At 34.0% G+C, this 26335-nt stretch overlaps 1 protein-coding gene across 7 annotated transcripts in view; it reads left to right on the forward strand.

The window, feature by feature from the left end:
• The window catches only part of WASF1 (WASP family member 1), a 69919-nt gene extending 45353 nt beyond the window's left edge, over positions 1-24566 (forward strand). The window contains exons 2-10 of one of the 7 annotated variants that reach the window (XM_061131704.1): positions 3407-3567; positions 9290-9424; positions 14277-14430; positions 15445-15589; positions 17055-17227; positions 19105-19284; positions 20431-21059; positions 21996-22149; positions 24376-24566. In XM_061131704.1, the coding sequence (XP_060987687.1) occupies positions 3435-3567; positions 9290-9424; positions 14277-14430; positions 15445-15589; positions 17055-17227; positions 19105-19284; positions 20431-21059; positions 21996-22149; positions 24376-24412 (1740 nt within the window). In that variant the 5' untranslated portion in view covers positions 3407-3434 and the 3' untranslated portion in view covers positions 24413-24566. Of the gene's footprint in view, positions 1-3406; positions 3568-9069; positions 9158-9289; positions 9425-14276; positions 14431-15444; positions 15590-17054; positions 17228-19104; positions 19285-20430; positions 21060-21995; positions 22802-24375 lie in introns of those variants that run through there. The other 6 variants (XM_061131705.1, XM_061131707.1, XM_061131706.1 and 3 more) reach the window with 6 other exon arrangements.
• Positions 24567-26335: the final 1769 nt, after the last annotated feature.

Consider the following 26335-nt stretch of genomic DNA (forward strand, 5'->3'; position numbering starts at 1 on the left):
TGCCCGTATAAGATAATAAAACTATACAAAATCATCTTATTAATCAGTGAGAAAAAATTAACAGCTGTTCCATGATCTTTAAAAAATTTGTTAAAACGTTTAAAATTCTCCTATTTTGGTTATAAACATATAAGGAAATGAAAAAAAAGTAAAGCTAATATAATTTAGTATAATAATTTAGTATAATGTTTCTAAATGTATTAGAAACTGAATTATAGTGCTAGTGCTTTATTTCTTGGTAAAAACTTACCAAGAGTAGTTTGAACAGTGCTTTGCCTTCTCCTTATATAACTTAGAATAACAGAGCCAGTGGAATAAGCATCTTTTCTGTGCCTTGCAAATTGTCTTATTCTTTTCTACTAATTTTAGATCAGCTTCCAACATTTTATCCTTTTGCACTTTGTGTCGTGAAATATCCCTCAGTCAGTTCAGTTCAGTCGCTCAGTCGTGTCTGACTCTTTGCGACCCCATGAATTGCAGCACGACAAGCCTCCCTGTCCGTCGACAACTCCTGGAGTTCACCCAAACTCATGTCCTTTTGAGTCGGTGATGCCATCCAACCATCTCATCCTCTGTGTCCCCTTCGCCTCCTGCCCTCAGTCTTTCCCATCATCACGGTCTTTTCATATGAGTCAGCTCTTCACATCAGGTGGCCAAAGAATTGGAGTTTCAGCTTCAACATCAGTCCTTCCAGTGAACACCTAGGACTGATCTCCTTTAGGATGGACTGGTTGGATCTCCTTGCAGTCCAAGGGGCTCTCCAGAGTCTTCTCCAACACCACAGTTCAAAAGCATTAATTCTTCAGTGCTCAGCTTTATTTATAGTCCAACTCTCACATCCATACATGACCACTGGAAAAACCATAACCTTGACTAGATGGACCTTTGTTGGCAAAGTAATGTCTCTACTTTTTAATACGCTGTCTAGGTTGGTCATGACTTTCCTTCCAAGGAGTAAGCGTCTTTTAATTTCATGGCTGCAGTCATCATCTGCAGTGATTTTGGAGCCCAAAAAAATAAAGTCAGCCACTGTTTCCACTGTCTCCCCATCTATTTCCCATGAAGTGATGGGACCGGATGCCATGATCTTAGTTTTCTGAATGTTGAGCTTTAAGCCAATTTTTTCACTCTCCTTTTTCACTTTCATCAAGAAGCCCTTTAGTTCTTCTTCATTTTCTGCCATAAGAGTGGTGTCATCTGCATATCTGAGGTTAATGATATTTCCCCCAGCAATCTTGATTCCAGTTTGTGCTTCCTCCAGCCCAGCATTTCTCATGATGTACTCTGCATATAAGTTAAATAAGCAGGGTGACAATATACAGCCTTGATGTACTCCTTTTCCTATTTGGAACCAGTCTCTTGTTCCATGTCCAGTTCTAACTGCTGCTTCCTGACCTGCATACAGGTTTCTCAAGAGGCAGGTCAGGTGGTCTGGTATTCCCATCTCTTTCAGAATTTTCCAGAGTTTATTGTGATCCACACAGTCGAAGGCTTTGGCGTAGTCAGTAAAGCAGAAATAGATGTTTTTCTGGAACTCTCTTGCTTTTTCGATGATCCAGCGGATGTTGGCAATTTGATCTCTGGTTCCTCTGCCTTTTCTAAAACCAGCTTGAACATCTGGAAGTTCATGGTTCACGTATTGCTGAAGCCTGGCTTGGAGAATCTTGAGCATTACTTTACTAGCATGTGAGATGAGTGCAATTGTGTGGTAGTTTGAGCATTCTTTGGCATTGCCTTTCTTTAGGACTGGAATGAAAACTGATCTTTTCCAGTCCTGTGGCCACTGCTGAGTTTTCCAAATTTGCTGGCATATTGAGTGCAGCACCTTCATAGCATCATCTTTTAGTATTTGAAATAGCTGAACTGGAATTCCATCACCTCCACTAGTTTTGTTCGTAGTGATGCTTCCTAAGGCCTACTACACTTCAAATTCCAGGATGTTGGCTCTAGGTGAGTGAGCACACCATCCTGATTATCTGGGTCAGGAAGATCTTTTTTGTACAGTTCTTCTGTGTATTGTTGCCACCTCTTCTTAATATCTTCTGCTTCTGTTAGGTCCATATCATTTCTGTCCTTTATCGAGCCCATCTTTGCATGAAATGTTCCCTCAGTATCTCTAATTTTCTTGGAGATCTCTAGTCTTTCCCATTCTATTGTTTTCCTCTATTTGCATTGATGACTGAGGAAGGCTTTCTTATCTTTCGTTGCTATTCTTTGGAACTGTGCATTCAGATGCTTTTATCTTTCCTTTTCTCTTTTGCTTTTCGCTTCTCTTCTTACCTAAGAATTCCTTTATCGTGAAGTTTTTTGCTGTTGTTGCTTCTTTTGGGACATCTTTTTGTGACAACTACTTTCCGATTTGAATAATTTTACCTTCATTAAATTCCTCTGACTGCATATCTAGTGTCTCTCAAATAGGATAGTGGCAACATTCCCACAATCAGCTGTTTTTTTCTGGTAATCCACTTAGAGTCAATTTGAATTTCACTCCAGTATCATCATTTTTTCTTTCTTTGCCACATTTTTATCATTATTGGCCAGTTCTCTCTTTCAGTTATCATTTTGTAAAATTTCACATGAGTTTATCATTGGGAGGCAAGAAGATAAACCAACTACATTCTTTGCTGTCTATAGGTAAACTGAGTAACAGATGAGAAGTCACCTTTCACCAGCAGAGTTTGAAAAAAAGTGATATGATTGGTCACTGAAATGATATTCCTCTCTTATTAACACAGTAACTTGTGAACTGAAGTGCCTGCAAAGGAATTTGTATTTATGTAGTTAGTATACTGTAGTAAGTCAAATTAGAACCATGTTGTTGGGGGACTGGTATTATTTAACTGAACTGTGGAAGCTGAAATTTGTGCATATGGGAAGCCTGGGAAGTAAGGACTGATTGTAATTCAAAGAAGGTTAATCAATTAAATAAATATTTTTTGGTTGGTTTTGATGAGATTGAAGATTACACGGACTATTTGATTTTTGAGCTATTGAATGCCTCATTTTTTCCACATTTTATGTGGAAAAGTAACTTTGATGCTAATCTTGCAGCTTCTTTAATCCTCTTAGATAATTCCTTACAGAGGACCTTCCATACTAACTTTCTAGAACAAAATCTCTAGTTGTAGTAAGTAAAATCAGTGGTGTCAAGAGAATAATAGTGATAATGATTATGAATTGATCATGAAGCAGCTGGCATTGAAAGTAAGTTTTAAAAAATTTTTCATATAATATTGACATTCTAATAATTGATAAAAATGTTAAATCAGTTTTATTTAGTCAGGTGTGACTCCATTTTCACCGTCTTCATACTAGTAAATATTTTATTATGAAATGTGAAATATAAGGTCTCACTCTGTGTTGGTTAAGACTGAAAAGTGTTAATTTATTGTATGATTTCCTACAGGTGAACTGGCACAAAGGTTGATCTCAAGATGCCATTAGTGAAAAGAAACATTGATCCTAGGCACTTGTGTCACACAGCACTGCCTAGAGGAATTAAGAATGAACTGGAATGTGTGACCAATATTTCCTTGGCAAATATAATTAGACAACTAAGTAGCCTAAGTAAGTATTTTTACATCAATTAAAAATATTACTCACAAACCGGAGTTACACATTGGGGTGTTAAAACAATATTCTTGTGACTAATTTGGGTCGGGGGGGGGGGGGATAGTTAATAAGAAGAGTGCAGAATTATCTAATTATTTTGAAAAAAAGTGTCATTTTCATAAAATTAATGTATTTTAGAATCATTTCTTCTCTTGGATCTGGGGAAGGGAAATAAGGACAGAATCTTTTAGCAACAGAATCACATGATGCATAAGAATTACTGAGATTGTTTTTAAAATATGATTTGGACTATAGACGGTGGTGGTAGAGTTGTACTTTTGCTTGCTTGTTATCACTATATACTTTTCTAGAGGCTTCAGCTATTTGTGTTTTGGGATACTAGTATCTCTTTATATATCTTATTAGCCTAGGGATATATTTTTATGTTATCAAATATCTAAAAGTGAAAGATGTGGAATAGTAACTGACTAGTCGAGGATTAGGTTAGTCAAGTGGATTGTCTAAAGGACATTAGCATATGAGTCAAGTGTCTGATTGGCAGCCTGATGGCAGACAGAAGGCCAGCAGACTGGCCAGATAATACAGGCCAATGGAAGGGACAGGTTAAGGGAGGGGGTGAAGGTCAGTCTGTTTCCATTATAAGATTTTATAACAGAGCTGCTAGGTTAAGGAATTATTTATTCTAAATGTAATGTTAGAAAAATTTTCTAAAATCCAGTTTATCTTTTGAATTGAAGGATTTGCTTTTTCTTAGACATTTATATTTTATTTTAAAGACAAAATGAGATGTTTTTGGCCTAGATATCATCTCTAAGTAGTCCTAGATTTGTCAGCCATACCCACCTACACAGATTGTCCTTAATAGCCAGGATTGACTCCTCTTTTCTTTTCCTATTAACTTTTGTCTTTTTATAATTGAGTACTTAGCACAAGGTAAAATGAGGTTGTTAATCTGATTTGTTTCAAGTGAGAGCATTTGGACATATTCATGTAGCCAGAGCAACATAAAGTTGTATTTTAATGTTCTTGGTGAGAGCACTAAATTTCTACATTGCTTGTGAAATAGTTGTAAGAGTAAATTAAAAGACTGTTTATTTGAATTTAAGTATATTCTTTGTTCCACTTGGTGTGTTTTTGTTTTTTTTTTCAGGTTAGATATTGGCTGTGAATCACTAACATACTGTTTACTTGTTTCTTTCTTGAGCAATTCAGTATAGAGTGTACTTTTGAAACAAGTCAAAAGAAAAGTCCAAGAAAGTATTAATATATGATTAATATATTGTTTAAAGTCATTTGCTAGTACTAACTGGTTTTATATGTTATATTCTAATAATATAACATAACTTCACTTAAAATTTATATATGCTATATGTAAATAGGTGCATCAGCTTGTTAATATTAAAATGCATGTTAAGAGCATAGAAATGACATTAATAAGTTTGGTTAAAATATTTCTTCAAAATGAATGTTAGATCTAATATAGGCATCTTATTTTAGGTGTATTTTCAATATAGAATTTAGAACTAATGTAATGATTAAGAGTGTCAATTTTGCAGTATTAACCCATTTCTCACATAACATAAAGGTAAAGAATTTTCATGTCTGGTATAGGCAGTCCATTATAAGCAACATATGTCAGCCAGCACATGGTTATGCTGTAACCAAGCTCTGAAAATGGAAATACATTGTAAAATATAACTAAATTAGGCTTTGAGTGCTTCAGACTTGGAATCAGAGACTATAGAGGCATTTTCATGGTAGTTTGTAGAGATTCAAAAAAGAAAAAGCATAAAATATTGTAGCAAGGTATAACATTAGTTTACCACCCTAAAATTAAGCTCTCTGGCAACTTTCCCACTTGACATAGTTGAGAACCTGGAATTAAATTTAAAAGGCCTCAAGATAGCCAAAATAAACAAGTCCAGGCTGAAGACCATGTACATAAAATAGCCAGTTGATCCCTTTCCAAGTTTGTTTGCTTTTACTTTGATAATTCAGACAGGTTAATGATGTGGTTTCCAAACATTCATGCTTCAGAGAATTAAAAGAGGAAATGTGGGGGAAGGGGGATGCCAATAACAGAAGTAGGCATTACTGAAGCCAATCAAAAGGTGTAGTTTATAGCGAAGGAAGAAGTGACATAAGAGGAAAAGCAACATAAAAACTGGAACGAGACCATTTAATGTAACCACATTTAATGTAAAATTATACATTTTAATGCTGTTGTTTCTCATAATTTATGACTTTGAGTCCTCAAAAACAGGTTAAATTATGTTTAATTTTCATTTAAGACAGGGAAACTTAGAGTAGATTTTATTTCAGTTTCCATCCAAAACAGTTAAAATAATAATTAATGCATTAAATAATCTCTGAACTACTTATAAAACTAGGCTATTCAGAATGGTTCTACGTAATACATATTTCCGCTTTGATGCTAATCATAGCACCAAAAGTGCTATAGCACTTTCACAGTAGTGAAGCTCGACTCCAGGGCTCAGGTAGCTTGGGGCTGGACATTGTTCTGACCTCTTCCTTACAAAAATATACATCCAGTTCAGTTGTTTTTCCTAGTAGAACACAATTCTGTTTTATGATAGATAATTACTGAGAGCCTAGAATTTGCTTTATTTAAATTTCTTCTGCTATTCCAAAATTTTCCCCATTATTACTACTACTGCTTAAGTAGTTGCTCAGTCTTGTCTGACTCTATGCGACCCCATGGGCTGTAGCCTACCAGGCTCCTCCATTCATGGGATTTTCCAGGCAAGAGTACTGGAATAGGTTGCCGTTTCCTTCTCCAGGGGATCTTCCTGACCTTGCCGTCTGAGCCACTAGGGAAGCCCATGTCTTATTTAACAGCCATGGGAACTCTAATTATATGAGAGATCTTTTAGTGTTTTCTCTTCCCAAGGCCTTTCTCTTGTTGAATATAGCCACTTTGAGCTGCCAAGATGAACTGATAGAGCCTACTTCTTGTTCTCAATCAGAAAATTTCACAGGTAGCAATGTAGATGGGTAAGAGGGTAGATAAATAGATTGGCTCTATAAGACTAATTAGTAGATAATGGACAGATAACACTGAATATTTTGCTATGTGATGAAGGTACATGTTTTTTGTCCTGAAAGAACACACCCCATGTAGTTGAAGAGTGTAGTATGATGAATGCTGAAACTATTCTGTGTGTTTCAAACAGTGTGAGCATGTATATAATTAAAAACCATGAGTTTTAGATTATAGGAACTGAGAAAAGAGAGATAACCATAGGTGAAGTCATAAGAGGAGGCTTACTGAATGAATGTGAGTTGAACTGGGCCTTTAAGGAACAGAAGAATTTGGAAAATGTAGAGGAATGAAGAAGGAAGGCCTTTCAACTTGTTTGAAGAAGTAAGCAAATGAATGGAGGCAAAAATAAATATATGAGAGGGTTTTTTTTTTTTTTTTTTTGGCTGCACAGCATGTTGGGGTCTTAGTTCCCCAGCCCGAGATCCCTGCAATGGAAGCACAGTCTTAGCCACTGGACTGCCAGGGAAGTCCCATGTGAGAGGGATTAAAGGTACAAATGATATTAGATATATATGGTGGAGCTTCATATAGAGGATAGTGTTAGATGAGAGGATTTAGATTTTAACATCAGAGATAATGAGACCTCACAGCTTCTTGGGTAGAGACAGTAGTATAATTAATGTAAGTTTAGTTGAAATTCAGGTACATAGACAATTAGCTTTCCATTGTGAACTTTATTCATTTCACCTTTCTCTGGGATAGAAGGAGGAGGTAGATTTAGAAAGTAAGAAGGGACATGAAAATAGAACAAATGGGATGTCTGTCTTATGTACGTCAGTGCTTTGGCACTTAAACCTGAAGTGGGGGAAGTGTAGACTTTATTTAAAAAATCTGTTTAAAAAAGAAAAAAAAAGTCCAAAACCTGTGGGCTCTCTTTCCCAGAATATACAAATGCATTAGAAATCTGCATATAATTTCAGGTGGTATACAGACTGTAAGTTAAAGTGTATTAAACTTCGTTCTTTCAGGAATAGAATTGTCTCTTCCATCTTTGTGTCTCTTAACATTTGATGAATAAATGAGTAACTTTATACTTGCCTTTTCTTCCACCTGTAATGCCTCTCTTATCTGCCAGAGAAACTGTCTCTGGAAGTTTCTCTAATACCATCCCACACCCAAAAGTTTAGATGCTTCTTTCTCTGTGCTCTGTGGCTCTGACCTTGTTCTATAGTCAGAGCTGCCTGTTGTTAAGCTCCTGTCCTGTATCAGGCACTCTACCATTGCCCTTCCCCCTGGCTTTTTTTTTTGCTTCTTTTTCTTATAATTTCTTTGAAGGAGATATTTTTATTTCTATTTTACAGGTGAGCAAATTTATACCAAGGCTTCAGAGTGAAGGGAACAAAGATTTGGACTTAATTATTAAATTGGTTTTCATTTTTATTTAAATGTCTGTTTCTCCCTCTGTTCCAAACTTGTCAGTTGCAGAGACCTTCTTCCAATCATTTTTCTGTCTCCAGGATGTAGAACATTGTCTGGCATTTTGGTTTAGAGAATATATGTGAGCGAATGAAAATGTATAAAATTATCCTTTTTCTCTTAATTATAAAGAAATTAAAATTCTGATTTTTTTGCCTAAAGATTATAAAATCTTCTAGGATAGGAATTTTATGTTTTATTTTTTGGTGTCTTCAGTAGGAAATAACGCCTACCAGGCACAGTTTACTGAACCCTCAGTAAACATTTGTTGATTTAACTGATAATGTACTAAAGTGCTTTGGAAAAAAACAGCCATTGTTCAAATGTAAACTGGCGAGATTAATGAATTCATTATGTAAGTATGTAAGTACCCTGTTACAGGTTATAGAGCTTACTGTTGAGCCTCATTTAACCTAGACAGTATGCTTGGGTCTAAGTTGTCTTGATTTAGGAAGACAATCAATTTTTTTTTTAATTCAAGGTATAGATAGTAATTGGCTTATCTTTATATTGTGAGTATTCATTTGTTTATATATTCTAAATACAGTTGAATATTTTTAAATTCTAGGTCATCTGAAACTTCTCCCTGACTTTTTTATTAGATAGAAATTTTTATTGCTCCTTTTCGAATGGGATTATTTTGGTTTATTCTTTTCATAATGGAAATTTACATGACTGGAGGAATACAGTGATTTTAGATTTATGATTTTTTAAGAAACTAGAATGAGAGAAAATGTAAAATATATCTCATAAATTTTCAGAATCTATGTTTTGGGCATACCTGAGATTTGGTCATCTATTAGGTTTATGAAGAATCTTGCATTCTGTCACTTGGCCTGAAATTCAGTTCTAGTGTAGACTCTGTTTATGATTGCTGATTTGGGATTAAGAGATGTATTATTTATTTTTACTTTACATCATAACCTTTCTAACCCTTAACAGGTGTATAAAGGGAAGTGAAAGTGGTGTATAGATAGGGGTAGAGCAGGAGAGTATTTCCATTTTAGCCACAGGTCACCTACCAGAAAGTGGTAGATCTAGTATTTAAAACCGTATTTCCTAGGGTTTGTTTTTTCCAACTCTATCACAGTTAGATTACTGTAGGTGAGGGTTTAAAGTTTAAACTGGTTTCAAATAAATATCAAATTCATTGGGGCAGCATTTTAAATGTTAAATTGGTTTATATTTATCTATGATAACTTTAAACTTTATGGTATATGCTTCATTTTTGCTTAGGTAAATATGCTGAAGATATATTTGGAGAATTATTCAATGAAGCACATAGTTTTTCCTTCAGAGTTAACTCATTACAAGAACGTGTGGACCGTTTATCTGTCAGTGTTACACAGCTTGATCCTAAAGAAGAAGAATGTAAGTTTATGCATATTTTCTTTCACATGTATGTTTTTGGTTGGGTAGGATGAGTGATATATATATAAGAACAGTATTATACATGAATTTATTTAAAAAAAAAAACAACTGGGAGAAAGGTGCTTCTGTTAATCAAAGAGACACACAAAAAACATGAATTTACTGCAAATATTTTTTACCCACGATCTTTGTTGTACATGTTGTAATAGGTTGGTGGCTTATCTGTAAATGCCATTAGCATGACTCTCCTGAGTTGTCTACTCTTTTTTTTCTTCTTCTTGTCTAGTAGATAGCTCTTCATTTTTTGACATAAATTTTTTTTAAGCCAGACTTTTCTTCCATTTTCTTTCTCTTTTCTTTCTCCCTTGTAATTTTTATTTATTTATTTATGACTGTGCTGGGTCTTCACTGCGTGCAGTGGAGGCTTCTCATTGCAGTAGTTTCTCTTGTGGCAGAGCACATGCTTTAGGCATGCAGGCTTTAGTGGTTGTGACCTGTGGGCTCAGTATCTCCCTTATAATTTATTTGTATACTTTTGTCTTAAAAATAAAAATTATTTGAAAATTATCTGAAATTCTTAGGTTTGATTTTTTTTTTTTTAAAGAATGAAAATTCCTTTTAATATGCTTTTATATGTGCAAATTGCTAAAATCACCAGAATCTGATCTGGTTATTTAAATGATACTTCCCATTTTAAATGAACATTCCCTCCCCTCCAAAAAAAAACAAAACCCCAAATTGCCAACATACAGGACAAAAATGTTCTATAGTAAGATATTAAGCTAGGGATATCAGGCTTAAAAAATCACATTACAGGCTAAAATAATGAAAAACTTTAGTGGTAAAACATTTCATGCATTGATAAAATATATTGAATGTTGTTGTTTCTCAATGGCTCTGTTTTTTTTGTTTGTTTTTCTACCAAGAGAAATGAAATTATTAAGAACATAATTTTTGCTGATCTACCCTAGAGAATTATTTAATGTGAATCTCTTATAATACTCTGTTCAAAATATATTTTGTGGAATAGCATTTTTATTTTAACTAAGTTATTTATCTCAACTTGAACAATAAAAATACTAAAGGATATCACTGGAAAAATCAAAAGGTAATTTTGCTACCTTTTATATAGCAAATATATAAAATATAAGGATGTTTTAGTGATTGAACCAAAATTTCTGACATAACCTAATTTAATACCTAAATAAGGAGAGGTGAATACTTCCTATGCCGTTTCCTTTGCATGCGAAGATACAAACTCACAGGTCTAGATATGAGAAAAAACCAAGACAGTACTTAAAAAAAAAGAAAACTTTATTGAGGTATATTTCATATACCCTACAGTTACCTCTTGTAAAGTGTATGATTCAATGGAATTTAGTATTTTCTCTGTTATGTGACTATCACCACAGTTGGTTTTAGAACATTCTCCTCACCCCAAAAAGAAACCCTGTATCTAATGGAGTTACTTCTTATCTCCCCTTCTCCCTGGCCTCTAGCAATCACTGTCTACTTTCTATCTCTTTGGATTTGCCTATTCTAGACATTTCATATAAATGGAATCTTATAGCTTATGATTTTTTGTGACTGGCTTCTTTCATTTCTTAGCATAATGTTTTCAATACTGGTTCATTTTGTAGAATGTATTGGCATTTCCCTGATGACTAATGATGTTGAGCATCTTTTCATGGCTTACAAGCTATTTAGAGACAAGTCACCCAGCAAGAAAGTGGTGGATAGGATTAAAACCAAGTTTTTCATCCTAGTTACTCTGAGTGAAGTGGACCAAGTGCACAATTTTGAGAGACTGTACAAACAGGGAGTGGATTGTTGGTATTTGGGTGACATGAAATGAGGGAAAGTCAGTCTGGTCATTCCAGATCTTTTTTGTGTCTGGGATATCTAGATGTCTATCTCATACCTCTTGTTTTTAAATGTTAGCAATTGCAACTAGTTCAGTCAAAAACAAGTAAAACAAAAATGATTCTGTTTGTGCAAAGGGCTGGATCTGGACTTTGCATTGTACCAGAAGTCCTATGACAGAATTGTCAATAGATAGTTAGCATGTGCTTGTTCCTTTAATAAAACTACAGTCAAATGTAATTCACAGTTCAGTTCAGTCACTCAGTCATGTCCGACTCTGCGACCCCATGAATCGCAGCACCCCAGGCTTCCCTGTCCATCACCAACTCCCGGAGTTTACTCAAACTTAATGTAAAAAAATAATAATAAAAAAATAGTGATCTGAATTTTTAAGAAAACAGGGTTTAAATGATTTACTGGCCATTTGTGTATATTCCTTGGAAAACTGTTCAGATCCTTCTCCTATTTTTAATTTGGATTATTTTTCCTTTTATTGTTGAGTTATGCAAATTCTGTACATACATATTCTGCATCCAAGTCCCAAATCTTATGATTTAGAAAGATTTTCTTTCATTCTGTGGTGATTTTTTTCTTGGTGGTATCCTTTGAAACTTGTTTGTGTATATCAGTTACACATCATGAAATTTGTGAAGTAAAAATCACTGCTAATATTTTTAAAAAATTTATGGCCATACTTTCAAATATATAATTTGTATTCAAAATTTCTTTTTTAAATAATTTAAATATGTAAGTTAAATATGTAAGTTAAATATGTAATTAAATATATAAGTCATCTAAAATATACACAAGCAGCTCTTTTATGTAACAGAAATAAAAATTAACATTAAGTTTCAAAATACTGTTAAATTTTAAGATACTTTAGCATTCCCATTAAATTGAAAATGAAAATATAGGTACTAGTAAATAACTTAAGATAGTTTTAAGTGTTTAAAAAAATTCTTAATGTGCCTACAACTATCAGAATTATTTGGTTTCCTTCAAAATTATATGGAGCTTTGGGGAAGAATTCAGAATCTTAAAGTTGAACTACTTAATTTGAAATTGTCTTGGGGATGTTGGATAGAGGAATTTTCAAAGTTATTTAACCTAGATTTTTTAACTCCATTACAGTTCAAATAAAATAACATTGTGAGTAGAATAATAAATTACAGAATGTAACGTCAGTATTTTGGGTTTTTTAATTACCATTAAATAGTAATAGAACTATCATAATAATTTAGAATGGGTAAAACACTGAGTTTTAAACAAAGATCTGTACAATTATATTTAGTTCAATATGTTTACAAACATTTTGCTGACTTGCTGTGTTATATAACACTAAGTAATATGTCACTGTTGGCAGCTGCAAGGGGCTTTGTCACATTGGTCTGTTAACAAATGAGAAATGATAATTAAGAGGAACTGAAGAATGAAAAATGCTTATTACTTTACATGTTCTTTATATTCTTTACTAAGAAAGTTTTGGGAGATTAAACACTAGGTTTTATATTTAATGGTTAATAAGTGGGATAGGATAGTGGCAAGAATTGATTCATTTTGATTGCAGAAAACAGAGGCCACTTCTGACATGAGCCAGAGGAACAGTATACGGTATTGTGGCAAAGAGATTAGCCTCAAAGGCAGACAAATCTGCATTTTCTGTTCTAGCTGTACTGTTTATTAACCAATTTGTCTTGGCCCAGTTATGTAATATTTTCTATTTTTATATGTTTACAAATGGCATAATAATTCCTATCTCATTAAGTTATTATAAAGGTTAAGTAAAAATTAGTGAAAACATCTACCACTATAGTTTGTGCTCATTAAATATCTCTCGTACTACTCTTTAGTGATAGTGTAAAAATTTGTTTTCCTTCTTTGAATTTTATTTTGTTGTTTTTAAGTGTGTTACAAGTCAGGTAGCAGTGGAATTGCTGGGGATGCAGTCATATTGTGGCTATTGCACAGCCAGCCTTATTGCCTCACTTACTTCATAGATCCAAACATTTGTGTTGAGTGTATTTTATTTGTGAGGATGAAAGAGATACTATTTTAGGGAGGAAAATAATTTAGGACTCGTTATGATTATTTAGTACTGACCTTTTTATGGCATAAAGCATCATACTAAAAATCATATGCAAATATGTATATTTCAATATAAAGTCACCTAATTTTTTAATATCAAGAAGTCACTCCAAGAGTTAAGAATCTAGTATTTTGACACATTTTTATTTAAACATGCTGCACAGTCCAAAAGAAGATGAGTAAATGAAGTAATTTTAAATCCTCATATGTATTACTTACTAGAGGTACTATAAGTAATAAATTGTGTTACTTACTAGAAGTACTAATGTATAAGACAGCTTCAGTCCTTAAGAACTTGTAGTTAATTAGAGATCTTTATAGTACAAGATAAAAGAAAAGTGAAACAGGCAATAATACAGATTGCCCAGTACTTGAAAATTTCATTTTCTTTACAGTAGATTTATTTTAACTTTATAGTCCATGTTACAATATTTATAATCTTTATAGCATAGAGGGCAATACTGTGTTTAGCCCAGAATACTACTAACAGCGAAGCAATTCCTTCAGTGTTAATGGTATAAGCTAAATAAAAGTAATAAAGGGGGATGGAATAAAGATTATAGGAAAAAAAGACGAAAATGTAAGTTGATGAGGGATAATATGGTAAGTAGAGAAAAGAAAAAGATGTTTTGATGGAAAATGTAAAATGTGCTTCAGGTGTCATTAGAGCTTTCTGAGCCTTAGAAATCAGAGGTTGCATTAAAGTCCATCTAATTGGGAAAATAAAGCACAAAATTATTTGTGATATAATGATAAGAGCATTTATTTTAAAAATGTGGTTCCTGATTCATAAGCCACTACAGTCACAGCCTTTTGACTTCTAAACAAATACAGTGTATGAATTTGTCCTTATGTTAAATCACGTTAGTAAAATAAAATGATACATGTTGGATTTTTGTTTTAGTATCTTTGCAAGATATAACAATGAGAAAAGCCTTCCGAAGTTCTACAATTCAAGATCAGCAGCTTTTCGACCGCAAGACTTTGCCTATTCCATTACAAGAGACATACGATGTTTGTGAACAGCCTCCTCCTCTCAATATACTCACTCCTTACAGGTCAGTAGGCTAATAAATGAGGCTGGTTACTTATCTCAGACTTCAGGTTCAAAGAGGTCTAACTTTAAATGCTAAATCCCCAAACACTTTTTTATTTCACTGGATTCCTGACCAATGCAGAGACCCCTCCGTAGACAACACCTTTAGAAAACCTTTGCTTTATTCACTAGGTGAGTTCCCAGGATTCTGGCATACAAATCAAAGGAGTTGTTTTGACAAATATTTTTAAGAAAAGCCAATGGCAGATACTACTCTAAAGGTACAAGGAGTTGTTATTACGTCTTTTTAATTTCTAATTTGATGGAAAACAAAAAGAGTTCAAAATCTCACATTAATAAAATAAATATCATTTTTTCTTGTTCTTATCTACTCTTGATCTGTATACATCATATTTCTGTGTAATGAATATATAGTATCTGGTTTTTTTTGCCATTTTAAAAAAATCTAGAGTTATTCAGCCTTTCTCTGAGTCTCACATAAATTGTTAAATGAAGAATTTAAGAGGCACAACACATCCTAAATGAAATGGTATTCAGATAGTTATTTGAAACTATGTCAGTATGCAAGTAATTGGATATAGCTATTACTATTAGAATGACTATTTGGTGACTTTTTTTTCTGTTTGATAAGATGATAGTAAGAGTATTGGCAGAAACCCTGTATAATTTCTCTATTCTGTTATCCTTTCAGGCTTTGATCTTTGGCAGAATCATTTGTAATTATTGAAATTTCCCATAGGACTTATAGAAAATTCAGTAGAAGTTAAGGATGAAAATTGTCCAGTTGTACTTTATTAACACAAACTCTGCAAAACTTCTGGTTTTCCATTTTCCTTAGTTTCCTGTCTGATTTGTGAGAAATGTTCTATTGGTGCATATTCTGATTTACTTTGCCAGTATTTTTACACATGCTATATTTTGTTAATGTAAGAAGAAACAATTTTAGTAAAATAATTTCTATTCTGATTGCCTAAGTCTTACTAATGTGTATCTTCATTGTTATTTCATATTTCAGAGATGATGGTAAAGAAGGTTTGAAGTTTTATACCAATCCTTCATATTTCTTTGATCTTTGGAAAGAAAAAATGTTACAGGATACAGAGGATAAGAGGAAGGAAAAGAGGAAGCAGAAGGTATTACAAGAAATTCAGAAAATTGAAGTTAGTTTTCATGTATTTGTGTTTTGTTGCATATGTGGAATTTTATTAATTCTATACTTTGACAGTTTTATTTTATTTGGTCCATATAGTAACCACACAGAAAGATCACAGTCCAGTGGGGTGCAAATATGGTGTGATAAGTACCCTAACAGAGGTATGCACGGAGAGTTTGAGTAGCACAAAATAGCACCCGCTCTAGACAGGATGGGCCTGATTAACACTTCAACAAAGCTTGCAATGAATCTTAAAGAACAAATAAGAATTAAGTGGACCAGGGAAGAGAAAGGCATTCTACTGAAAAAGAATGAAAGGAACATTGTACAGATATTGGTAAAGAAGATTAGTTAATATTCTCTTACCACAGAACATATCCTAAATGCCCTGAAAAGATTATAACATTTTCACTAAATTCCTGTTATCTGTCTGCTGTATTGTCATTTTCTGTTTTCTGATGAAATTCACTTGGATCTGTTTTATTCCATATTAATGATAACTAGAAATATAAAAGAAAGAAGCACAGTTGGATTTAGGCAGAATTATGAAGGTGGCAAAGTTTGTCTTTATCATCCCTCTGTTTCTCCTGTAGCTACTTCTGCTTTCCCTGCACTGCCCCATAATGCCTGCAAGTTACTATTTTCTGCACTAGACAGTGTACCAGTGTTCTGGCCAGAGTTTGCAAACTGGTGACTGGTAGCCCAGGCTGTGCTTGCAAGCAGTTCTGTTTGACAAACAAAGTGGTTTTTAAATTTTTGAACTGAAATCCCTTAGATGGTCATGCGCATCTAGTTCCCTGCAGGCCTCATCTTATACCTCTTACCATTCAAATATGTTACCTGCTTGACCCCTTTGGCATTTGACGTTTTTGTACCTTTCGTTTCTATACTTGTTCTCCCACAGTTTGAGTCACTTTCTGTTTTATTTTTCAAATACCCTATTTTCTGTTGAGTGACACAGTTGTTATTATGGTTTAATTGGGTAATTGGATTTTTTTTCTAATGTATTGGCTAGCTAATTAGTCACTTCTCAGGTCACATAACCTTAGTACTAGTTTCCAGTTTGGGCTGGAAAAATTAATGGTAGAAATTTCACTCATTATACCAAAAACTAATAGATGAGGGAACAGAGTTGATGAATTTTTTTTCATCTGAAAGGACTGTCTGACCTCAAGTTTTATTCCTCAGATATACTGTTTTTATCTGATACATCAATTCCAAGTAGAGGTTAAAAAAACATTAGAAAATGGGATTACAAGCAAACTCCTAACATTTAACTCTGAATGCACAAATGAACTGTCTCTGTTGTTGTTTTTACTATACTATGATGAGTTATTCTGTTGTTACTTTTACTATACTATGATGAGTTGCTTTTTCAATATTGATGTTAGAATTCTATTTTGATTGTCTTAACCTCTTTTTAAAAACATAGAACTTCAGCATTTGGCTTTGTTTCAATACATCTGTTATAGCAGAAAAATCTAGATCGTCCTCATGAACCAGAAAAAGTGCCAAGAGCACCTCATGACAGGCGGAGAGAATGGCAGAAGCTGGCCCAAGGTCCAGAGCTGGCTGAAGATGATGCTAATCTCTTACATAAGCATATTGAAGTTGCTAATGGCCCAGCCTCTCATTTTGAAACAAGGTTTCTTTTCTTTTGTTTGTTTTTTAACAAAATTAATGATAAAACACTGGCTTTATTTCTAGTATCTATATGTCTAAGTCTTAGGTCCTGAACTGTTGAATTGATAGACGCTGTTCTTTAAGTATTGAGATGATTTTGAAACCCCAACCATTGTGAGCCTACTGAAGTCTGATCTTGGGCAGGTCATTTTTGTACCTGGATTTCAGTTTTGTCATCTGTAGAAAGAAGTGGTTGAAGCAGATGATCTTCAGCTTTATTTTAACTTTCATATGAAGTCTCAGTTCCTTCTCAGTAGTTCAGGCCGAGTCTGTTAAAATTTCATAACAGAGTAATGGCGGTCTGGATTTTTTTTGACGTATTATTGATTCACTATATATAAAATAGGAGTTGAGAAAGGGTTATATTTTGTTCTTTTTCTTTCCCCTGATTTCCTTTCTGGGTCACATTTTCTACCTCAGATATATCAGGACTTTCAAACAAAATCACTCATCCCCTTTTGCAGAAATATACAATAGGTCCTTCTCCTTTCTCAGTAACCAGGGGCCCTATCTAACTAACATGCGACCCTAACAAACATTATACTAGTATCTCTTTGTGAAGAAATTTGTGTACAGTTGATTTCAGTTATTATTATATATCTTATAGTTATTTTTTTCAATGAAAAAGCACTTGAGACTTTCTTTTGAATAATACCTGTAAATGATTGGGTCATAAATGTAAATTATCTTGTTCTATTTTAGGAGTAATATACATGATACTGTCTATATATAGTACTGAAAGAAAGAGGCTGAAAGAATTGATTTTTTAAGTTAACAATCGATAGACAAACATCTGTTTCTAATCACTGTTAAGTAATTGAGATATTGCTGACCCAATAGTGTAAATATAATCACTTCTAACTTGCTTTATACACATCTTTTAAATCTAACTTTGTCCGCAGTGTGCACTATAGTCAGTAAACATTTAGAAATCGTCACATGCTCAAAGTATCTAAAATTTTGCTTAAATCTGTTTTAAGTCACATGTTATGTTACTCAGCTATTTTCTGAGTACTCTGCTGCTGCTAAGTTGCTTCAGTCGTGTCCGACTCTGTGTTACCCCATAGACGGCAGCCCAGCAGGCTCCCCGATCCATGGGATTCTCCAGGCAAGAACATTGGAGTGGGTTGCTATTTCCTTCTCCAGTGCATGAAAGGAAAAGTGAAAGTCAAGTTGCTCAGTCGTGTCCGACTCTTAGCGACCCCATGGACTGCAGCCTACCAGGCTCCTCCATCCTTGGGATTTTCCAGGCGAGAGTACTGGAGTGGGTTGCCATTGCCTTCTTCCCTGAGTACTCTAACACCTTTAAAAACATGAAAAAGACAAAAACAATGTAGTTAGGGATCTCTGTGCTACTAGTATCATCGAGACCTTTCTCCCTTGGGCACAAGACATTTGGAAGTCATTTAGGTTTAAAAGAGCAACAGGATATTCTGGTGTATAAAATTTTCATATTCTAGATTTTTGTCATTAGCATCTTATTATAAAGGAAAAAAACTAAATAGAGGCAGATAGCTTTGAACACGATTTGCCTAAAAGTTAACTATTTTCTTGTCTATCAGATTATGAATGTAGCACTTTTCACCTTTGTGAGCTGTTAGTATTATATTGTAATGTAATAAAATAACTGAAGGTCATCATAATAACTTGAATCAGCAAGGAAAGGTTGCATTATGAGCAGCATTCTGTGTTTTAAAAGCAGGATACATTTCTGAAAGAAGTTTCCTAAAAGTTGTTAAAATGTTGGCATTCAAAGGATAAACCTTAAATATCTCATGTAAAACACTTTACTTCAGCAATAATTCAAGAAAGATACACTAATTTATTATTTTTTTCTAGACCTCAGACATATGTGGATCATATGGATGGATCTTACTCACTTTCTGCCTTGCCATTTAGTCAGATGAGTGAGCTCCTGACTAGAGCTGAGGAAAGGGTTTTAGTCAGACCACATGAACCTCCTCCACCTCCACCAATGCATGGAGCAGGAGATGCGAAACCCATACCCACCTGTATCAGGTATGTCAGAACAAGCACATGATGTGTTTATCACAGGTGTTGGTAGCCTTTTCCTTTAAGGCCCTTGTAGTAAATATTTTTGACCTTAGGAAATATGTCTTCTGTCACAACTGCTCAACTCTGACATTGATGAATGGAAGAAGCCATGGACTATACATAAACCTATGAATATGTTTGTGTTTCAACAAAGTTTTATTTACAAAAACAGGGATTAGTTAAGATTTGGCCCATGGGATGTAATTTGCCAGTCTCTGATAAGAGCTCACACATTCTCTTGGGAGAATTTAGCTAATGATCATTTAAAGATAAATGTGTTTTGTCTTATTATGGCTTTGTTCTCAAGCACATGATGTGCAATATATTAATAAAAATAAGAATTTTTGGTATGTGGTTAAGGACAAAGAAATGGGAACCAAAGATTTAATTATAAATGTTGATTTGATGTTGGGGAAATAACTCTTTAAGAATTTGAGAGAGAATAAGCAATTGCTCATAATAATCTTTTAGTAAAGCTTTTTGAAGTTTAATTTTGTCCAGTGTTATCCACATTACAGTTTTTTAATAGAGAATTAGAAATCAGCTTTACAATTTTCAGTTAAAAAAAAAATCAAGCTTATATCACTGACTCATTTGATGTTCGTTCCATCCTTAGGAAGGAAGAGGGATGTCAATTTCCTTTGTGGTTTGTAATTAGTTGTCATTGATTTAACTGAAATTACATATGATGAGTCTTAATAGCTTCAATATGAATACAGTATTGTTTGGGCCACAGGTATTGCTGCAAATTTGTAGCATACATATAGCATACTACAAAATGTTATAGTATGATAGATATTGAGCCATTATGAAGACTCATATTACAGTATAAAATTGAGCATTTTATTTATCAAAGTATAAAATGCTTATAGATATGAAAGTTGTGTGAGCAGTCCATTTAGAATATTAGAAATCACAGCACCATGTATTAATTTTCTTATTAGTGTACTTTTGGTTTTCATTTCATTCTAAATATTGATGAAGAATTTTTAATTTTTATAGGAACATATTAATGCATCTACCTTGATATAATTACTGGTCGCCATTTATATTTTGTGTGGTTAGTCTTTTCTATTTAAATAACTTGCTAGGATCTCTTTTTCATTTCAGTTCTGCTACAGGTTTGATAGAAAATCGTCCTCAGTCACCAGCTACAGGCAGGACAGCTGTGTTTGTGAGCCCCACCCCCCCACCTCCTCCACCACCTCTTCCATCTGCCTTGTCAACTTCTTCATTAAGAGCTTCGATGACTTCAACTCCTCCCCCACCAGTACCACCCCCACCTCCACCTCCAACCACTGCTTTGCAAGCTCCAGCAGTACCACCACCTCCAGCTCCTCTTCAGATTGCCCCTGGAGTTCTTCATCCAGCTCCTCCTCCAATTGCACCTCCTCTAGTACAGCCCTCTCCACCAGTAGCTAGAGCTGCCCCAGTATGCGAGACTGTACCAGTTCATCCACTCCCACAAGGAGAAGTCCAAGGGCTGCCTCCACCCCCACCACCGCCTCCTTTGCCTCCACCTGGCATTCGACCATCATCACCTGTCACAGTTGCAGCTCTTGCTCATCCTCCCTCTGGGCTACATCCAACTCCATCTACTGCCCCAGGTCCCCATGTTCCATTAATGCCTCCATCTCCTCCATCACAAGTTACACCTGCTTCTGAGCCAAAGCGTCATCCATCAACCCTACCAGTAATCAGTGACGCCAGAAGTGTACTTCTGGAAGCAATACGAAAAGGTAATTTTCTCTTTTTTCTTTTTTTCTTTAAAAGCATTATAATAGTAGCATTAAGAACCTTTCTGAATATTTGAGACAGTAATGTTTTCTTTATTTGTAAAATTTTAGATGATCATGTTTTTTGCACAAGTAGCCTTTAGAAAGTAGAACTATGGTCAGTTTATATTTTAAGTAATTTTCAAGAAAATTTATCACATTAATTATTTTATCTTCATACTTAGTAGGGATTCTTAAAATGTTTATGTAATGAATGGGAAATTTAAAATATCAGACTTAAATGTTATGGAAAATTTAGTTAAAATTTTTATTATACTTAATATGTATATTAACTACTTTAAAAATGGTATTTTCTTCCATGTTAAGGCTGTCCATTTGGTGTATAAGTGACACTTGCTTTACTAGTACCTTGAAAGGATTTAGGTTCCTACCTTAATAACAAAGGAATGACTTGTTATACTATATGCCAGGCACTAACAGTATAGAATGAATAATAGTGCCTTTCTCTCAAGTACTGAGGAGAATAAAGCCACAGAAAATATGCTCAACAGTGTTTAATTATTTGACCATAGAGGTAACAAACGAAAAAAATGTATCACCTGGTTAACTTCAGGTGATGATGAGTAGGGGAGCACAATATACCGTTATGGCTAAATAAGCTATAGACATCCTCTGGGATATGTAGTAAATTTCATCAACTATCACAGATAATAACATAATAAAAGAATTAATGTCTCTCTAAATATGATTCATTCAAATCATTTTTAATAGATCTTGCTTTTTACTTTCCTGTTAGTATTTCTTATATGTACTTGATTTTATTAGATTAATAATGTCTAATAATATAATATCTAGTAATAATAGCAATATATAGTATATCTAATAATAATAATATGTAGTGTTTTGGTTTACAATGAACGTTTGAATTTACTCTATCAGGTATTCAGCTACGAAAAGTCGAAGAGCAGCGTGAACAGGAAGCTAAACATGAACGCATTGAAAATGATGTTGCCACCATCCTGTCCCGTCGTATTGCTGTGGAATACAGTGATTCAGAAGATGATTCAGAATTTGATGAAGTAGATTGGTTGGAGTAAGAAAAAATGCATTGATAAATATTACAAAACTGAATGCAAATGTCCTTTGTGGTGCTTGTTCTTTGAAAATGTTTGGTCATTCCAGTGTTTTGCTTTCTTTTCCTTAAGGTAAATAACCCTTTTCCTCCATAATTTTTGATTTTTAAGAAAAATATTAGCATACATTTCAAACTAAATGTTTTACAGTGGCTTATCTTTTTTATTTTTCCCTGAAAAGACATCATTTGGTCAAATAAACCACTAAGTATTAAGCATGGACAGCTGTTGTTAGAGTAGCAGATTCAGTTTTTTGATATATCTTAATTGTGCACTTTGTGAATTTTAATTTAAAGAAAGCAACTGAGATTAAAAATCTTGCGGGCAGCTGTATCTATTAATGAGCCTTATCCCATTTCCTGGTGTTTTAAAAGAAGAAACACTGCCTTGATTATATGAATACACTCAGAAAGTACATTTAGCTTGTAGTATTGAATTCTCTTAAAGGAATGCTTCAATTTTTTTAATTATTGTTTTATTGTTTTAAAATACTTGCCTTATTTGAATGTTTAGCAGTATCCCCTTCCTACTTATATATTGTGTGATACAATTTTGCTTGCTGATAAGAATTTAAAAAATTTCCATGTGAAATACACTGACATAAACCATGTAACTTACATAACTGTTAAGAATAACAGTCTGCTTTAATAAATGGTTCATTTTAAAGGTTCATGGGTGTTTCCTCTTTGAATAAAACTTTGATAGTTTATCAAATAATATAAGCTCTATAAACAGTCAATGGAAAATTTAAAAGCTACTTATGCTGTTTAATTTCCTTAAGGTAGCTTTTATGTCATTTTTCCTAAAGTCAAAGAAATCAATATTTTTCAACTCTTTATGCTCATAAATTAAACTCTCAACTTGCTCTTTAATTTTAGCACATCTTGACTTCAGTTCAACAGCATTCTTGAAATTATACTTTACAATGATAAAATTAGTTGTTAATATTTACACAGTCCAGATTCAGGGATGGAGGAGAAACAGCATCCATATCAGATTATTTAGTATGAAGAAAAGACTAAATGACATTTTGGTAATTTGACTGTGAAAATGACTGGAATCTTTATCCTTGCCTCTATCGCATCAGTAGAGGGGTCCCTCTTACCTGGTTTCTCCCATTAAGAAATGGGTTCTGTTCTCACCCCTTTGAACCTGAGTGTCCCTGAAGCTTGTTTTGGCCAAATGTAGTGAAAGAAGTTCAGCATGGCCTGCTAGAAGTTCAGAAACCTCATGCAGAGAGCTATCCCCAATGAGGCCAACTTAGACCAGCCAGTTGCAAGCTCACCTGCTGGCTGACTGTAGACAGATGAGCAAGCATAGCTAAAATTAGCCCAGCCCAGAACTGTTCATGAGTAAAAATAAATGTTTATTGTCTTATACCTAATTTTTGAAGTGGATTATTTCACATAGCATTGTGGCAATAGGTAGCTGATACATGAGGTTGTTGGTAACTTGTTACCTTGAGGGTTATCTAGGCAGTTAACTAATGATCTCTAATCCCTGTAGAAGAGGAAGGATGAACTAAGTCCTCCTGTTAGCAGTACAGTAAGGAAATAAAAAACAATTCTTGATGGCTTTAATTTAAAAAAAAGATTTGCTTTGCTTTCTTGAGTAGATTTGCCTGGACCTAGAACAAGAGATTAGATAGCCATTTGAGGTTTCTTTCCAACCTTACAAACCTATATAGTGTTGAATTTAACTCAAGAAAATATGCCACAGTTTAAAGTTTGTCTTTACAGATGTGCTTATAGTCAAAAGGTAGTAGCTAGTAATAGTTTTTGTAAAGCTCAGTTGTGGCCAGGTAAGTGAAAAGGAAATGATACTGGTGTTGGTGAAGTTAAGGGTGATATAAAAGGAAATGGTTGAAGATTTTTTTTCTTTAAGTTTATATTGAAGAATAGTTGATCAGCAATGTTATGTTAGTTCCAAGTGTACAGCAAAGTGATTCAGTTATACATACACATGTTACCTAATCTTTTTCAAATTATTTTCCCATTTAGATTATTACAGAATATTGAGCAGCATTCTCAATAGGTGCTATACAATAGGTCCTTTTTGGTTATCTGTTTTAAATATAGTAGTGTGTACATGTCAATCCCATACTTAATAATAGACGTAGATCTGTTGTAAAGCCTGGCAGTATGTGTCATAAATAGTTTATGATAATTTTTTTGTTTGTTTTTCAGAACTTTCCTAGAAGATCAGAAAGTACCCACAGACTGAAGAGGCCATACATGTAGTATTTGTTTTAAAATCAAAATAACCTTTCAGACTAGAGACTTTTGGAGCAAATCATTGAGTAGTTAATTTTAATACCCTAAGAAGAATCAAAGTTTCTGGGTAATGACCTTTTTTTTTTTCTTACTGAATTATGTTACTATTCCACAAGGTCATGCATAACCTTAGAGTAAGAAAAAAAATGAATTAATATATCATGGAGAAATAAGTGGCTTCACTTGTTATGGTTGAAGTCACCCATTTACCTCCATATTACCAAATCCAATAAACACTCTTCAGTCCTTAATTTATTTGATCTTTATATTCTGCATATACTCTGCCTCCTTGAAACTGTCAGTCCCTCTGGCTTTTTTTGGTAACACTGTTCCTTCCCCTTCCCAATAATGGTGGAACAGAAGAAGAGGAAGAAAATACTTAGCAGCAGTGGAATTTTGAATGAAATTTAGTCATTGTGAAAAGAAAGGAAGTGGGTCTATAACTGTTTCTAAGTAAGGGATATTTATCTGTAAGCTGCTGATCTGTAAGCTATAACTACTACTTTTCATAATTTATAGTCTGTTTGGGCAGATGAGATGACTTCTGAAGCACTTCCATGTTATAAATATGTGTGGCTCAGTGGTAAAGAATCCACCTGCCCAGTAGGAGATGCAGTTGATCTGGGTTCCATCCTTGGGCTGGGAAGATTCCCTGGAGAAAGAAATGGCAACCCACTCCTGTATTCTTACTTGGGAAATCTCATGGACAGAGACGCCCGATAGGCTGCAGTTGTGGGCCCATAGCAAAGATAGGAAAAATGTTCATTTCAGTTCGATTCTGTAAAATTTGAAACTCTACCCTTTATTTCCACTTTTAAAAAGCCGTACCCTTTCTTCAACAGCAATCCCACATCTCTATTTTCACCAACTCTTGATCGCAATAACTACAGTTCATATTCCTTTTCAGTTTCTCTTAATTCTCTTATAGGCTGTCTTCAAGTGATTCTTAAGCCATTTTGCATCACAGTTATCAACTATTCAAGCTTGCCAAATAGGTTACTCACAAGACAGCAGGGACCTTGTGTTAAAAGGCAACTCACAGTATCTCTTCTTACAAATGGGTTCAGAAGTATCTCCTTTTTTGTTCTGTCCACTGAGGCTCTTAAAATCATATCTTCTTAGACAGCATGCCTACATAAAAAAATTTCCCCCACTAATCTCAGTAACAGAATTGACATAGAACTAGTCCTAGCTTCATAAAAACTCTGTGTGTGTGTGTGTGTGTATATGTGTGTAATTTAAGAAATGGAAAGCATAGAATCAACTCTTTTGGCCAAAAGGTGAAAGTTATTAATATTCCTGAAGTAATTTGTTAAGGCAGAGAGCAAAATTGATCAAGTGTTTTCATTTAATGGGAATTCTCATGAATGACTTTCAAAATGTAGCTTTGACTTTGACTTTAGTAAACATACTGCTACTGGGTTTTTTTTTAAGTTTGTTTTTCACTCTACTGTCTTCATCTTGGCCCCAGATTTTTTTTAACTAACGTCTCTAAACTGAAACAAGGGTAAATTACTTAATGCTCCTAAATAGTTCCATAAATTCCTTTTGGAATTCATGATTACTGTGTTACCTACTTTAAAAAATGCAAATAAAACTATGCAAGATGTTAATCATGCAATATCAGAATTGAAAGGCAGCTTTGCTGCATTGAACTAATGAAAATGAAATATCAAATTACTATATTTCTAAAGTGTGTCATATGACTGTAGTTAACAGAAGTCGTCTTACTAAAGCCAAGCAGAAGGCATAGAGCCCTTGTGATACAAAGAATGAGTCTTTTCCTCCCTTTATTCATTGCTGTACGAAGAACAAATTTATTTATGTTCTCCATGACTTGGCTGTAGAATGCATCAGTAATCTCTGTTGCCTT

The sequence above is a fragment of the Dama dama genome, chromosome 28, assembly GCF_033118175.1.
Source record: "Dama dama isolate Ldn47 chromosome 28, ASM3311817v1, whole genome shotgun sequence".
Taxonomy (NCBI): Eukaryota; Metazoa; Chordata; class Mammalia; order Artiodactyla; family Cervidae; genus Dama; species Dama dama.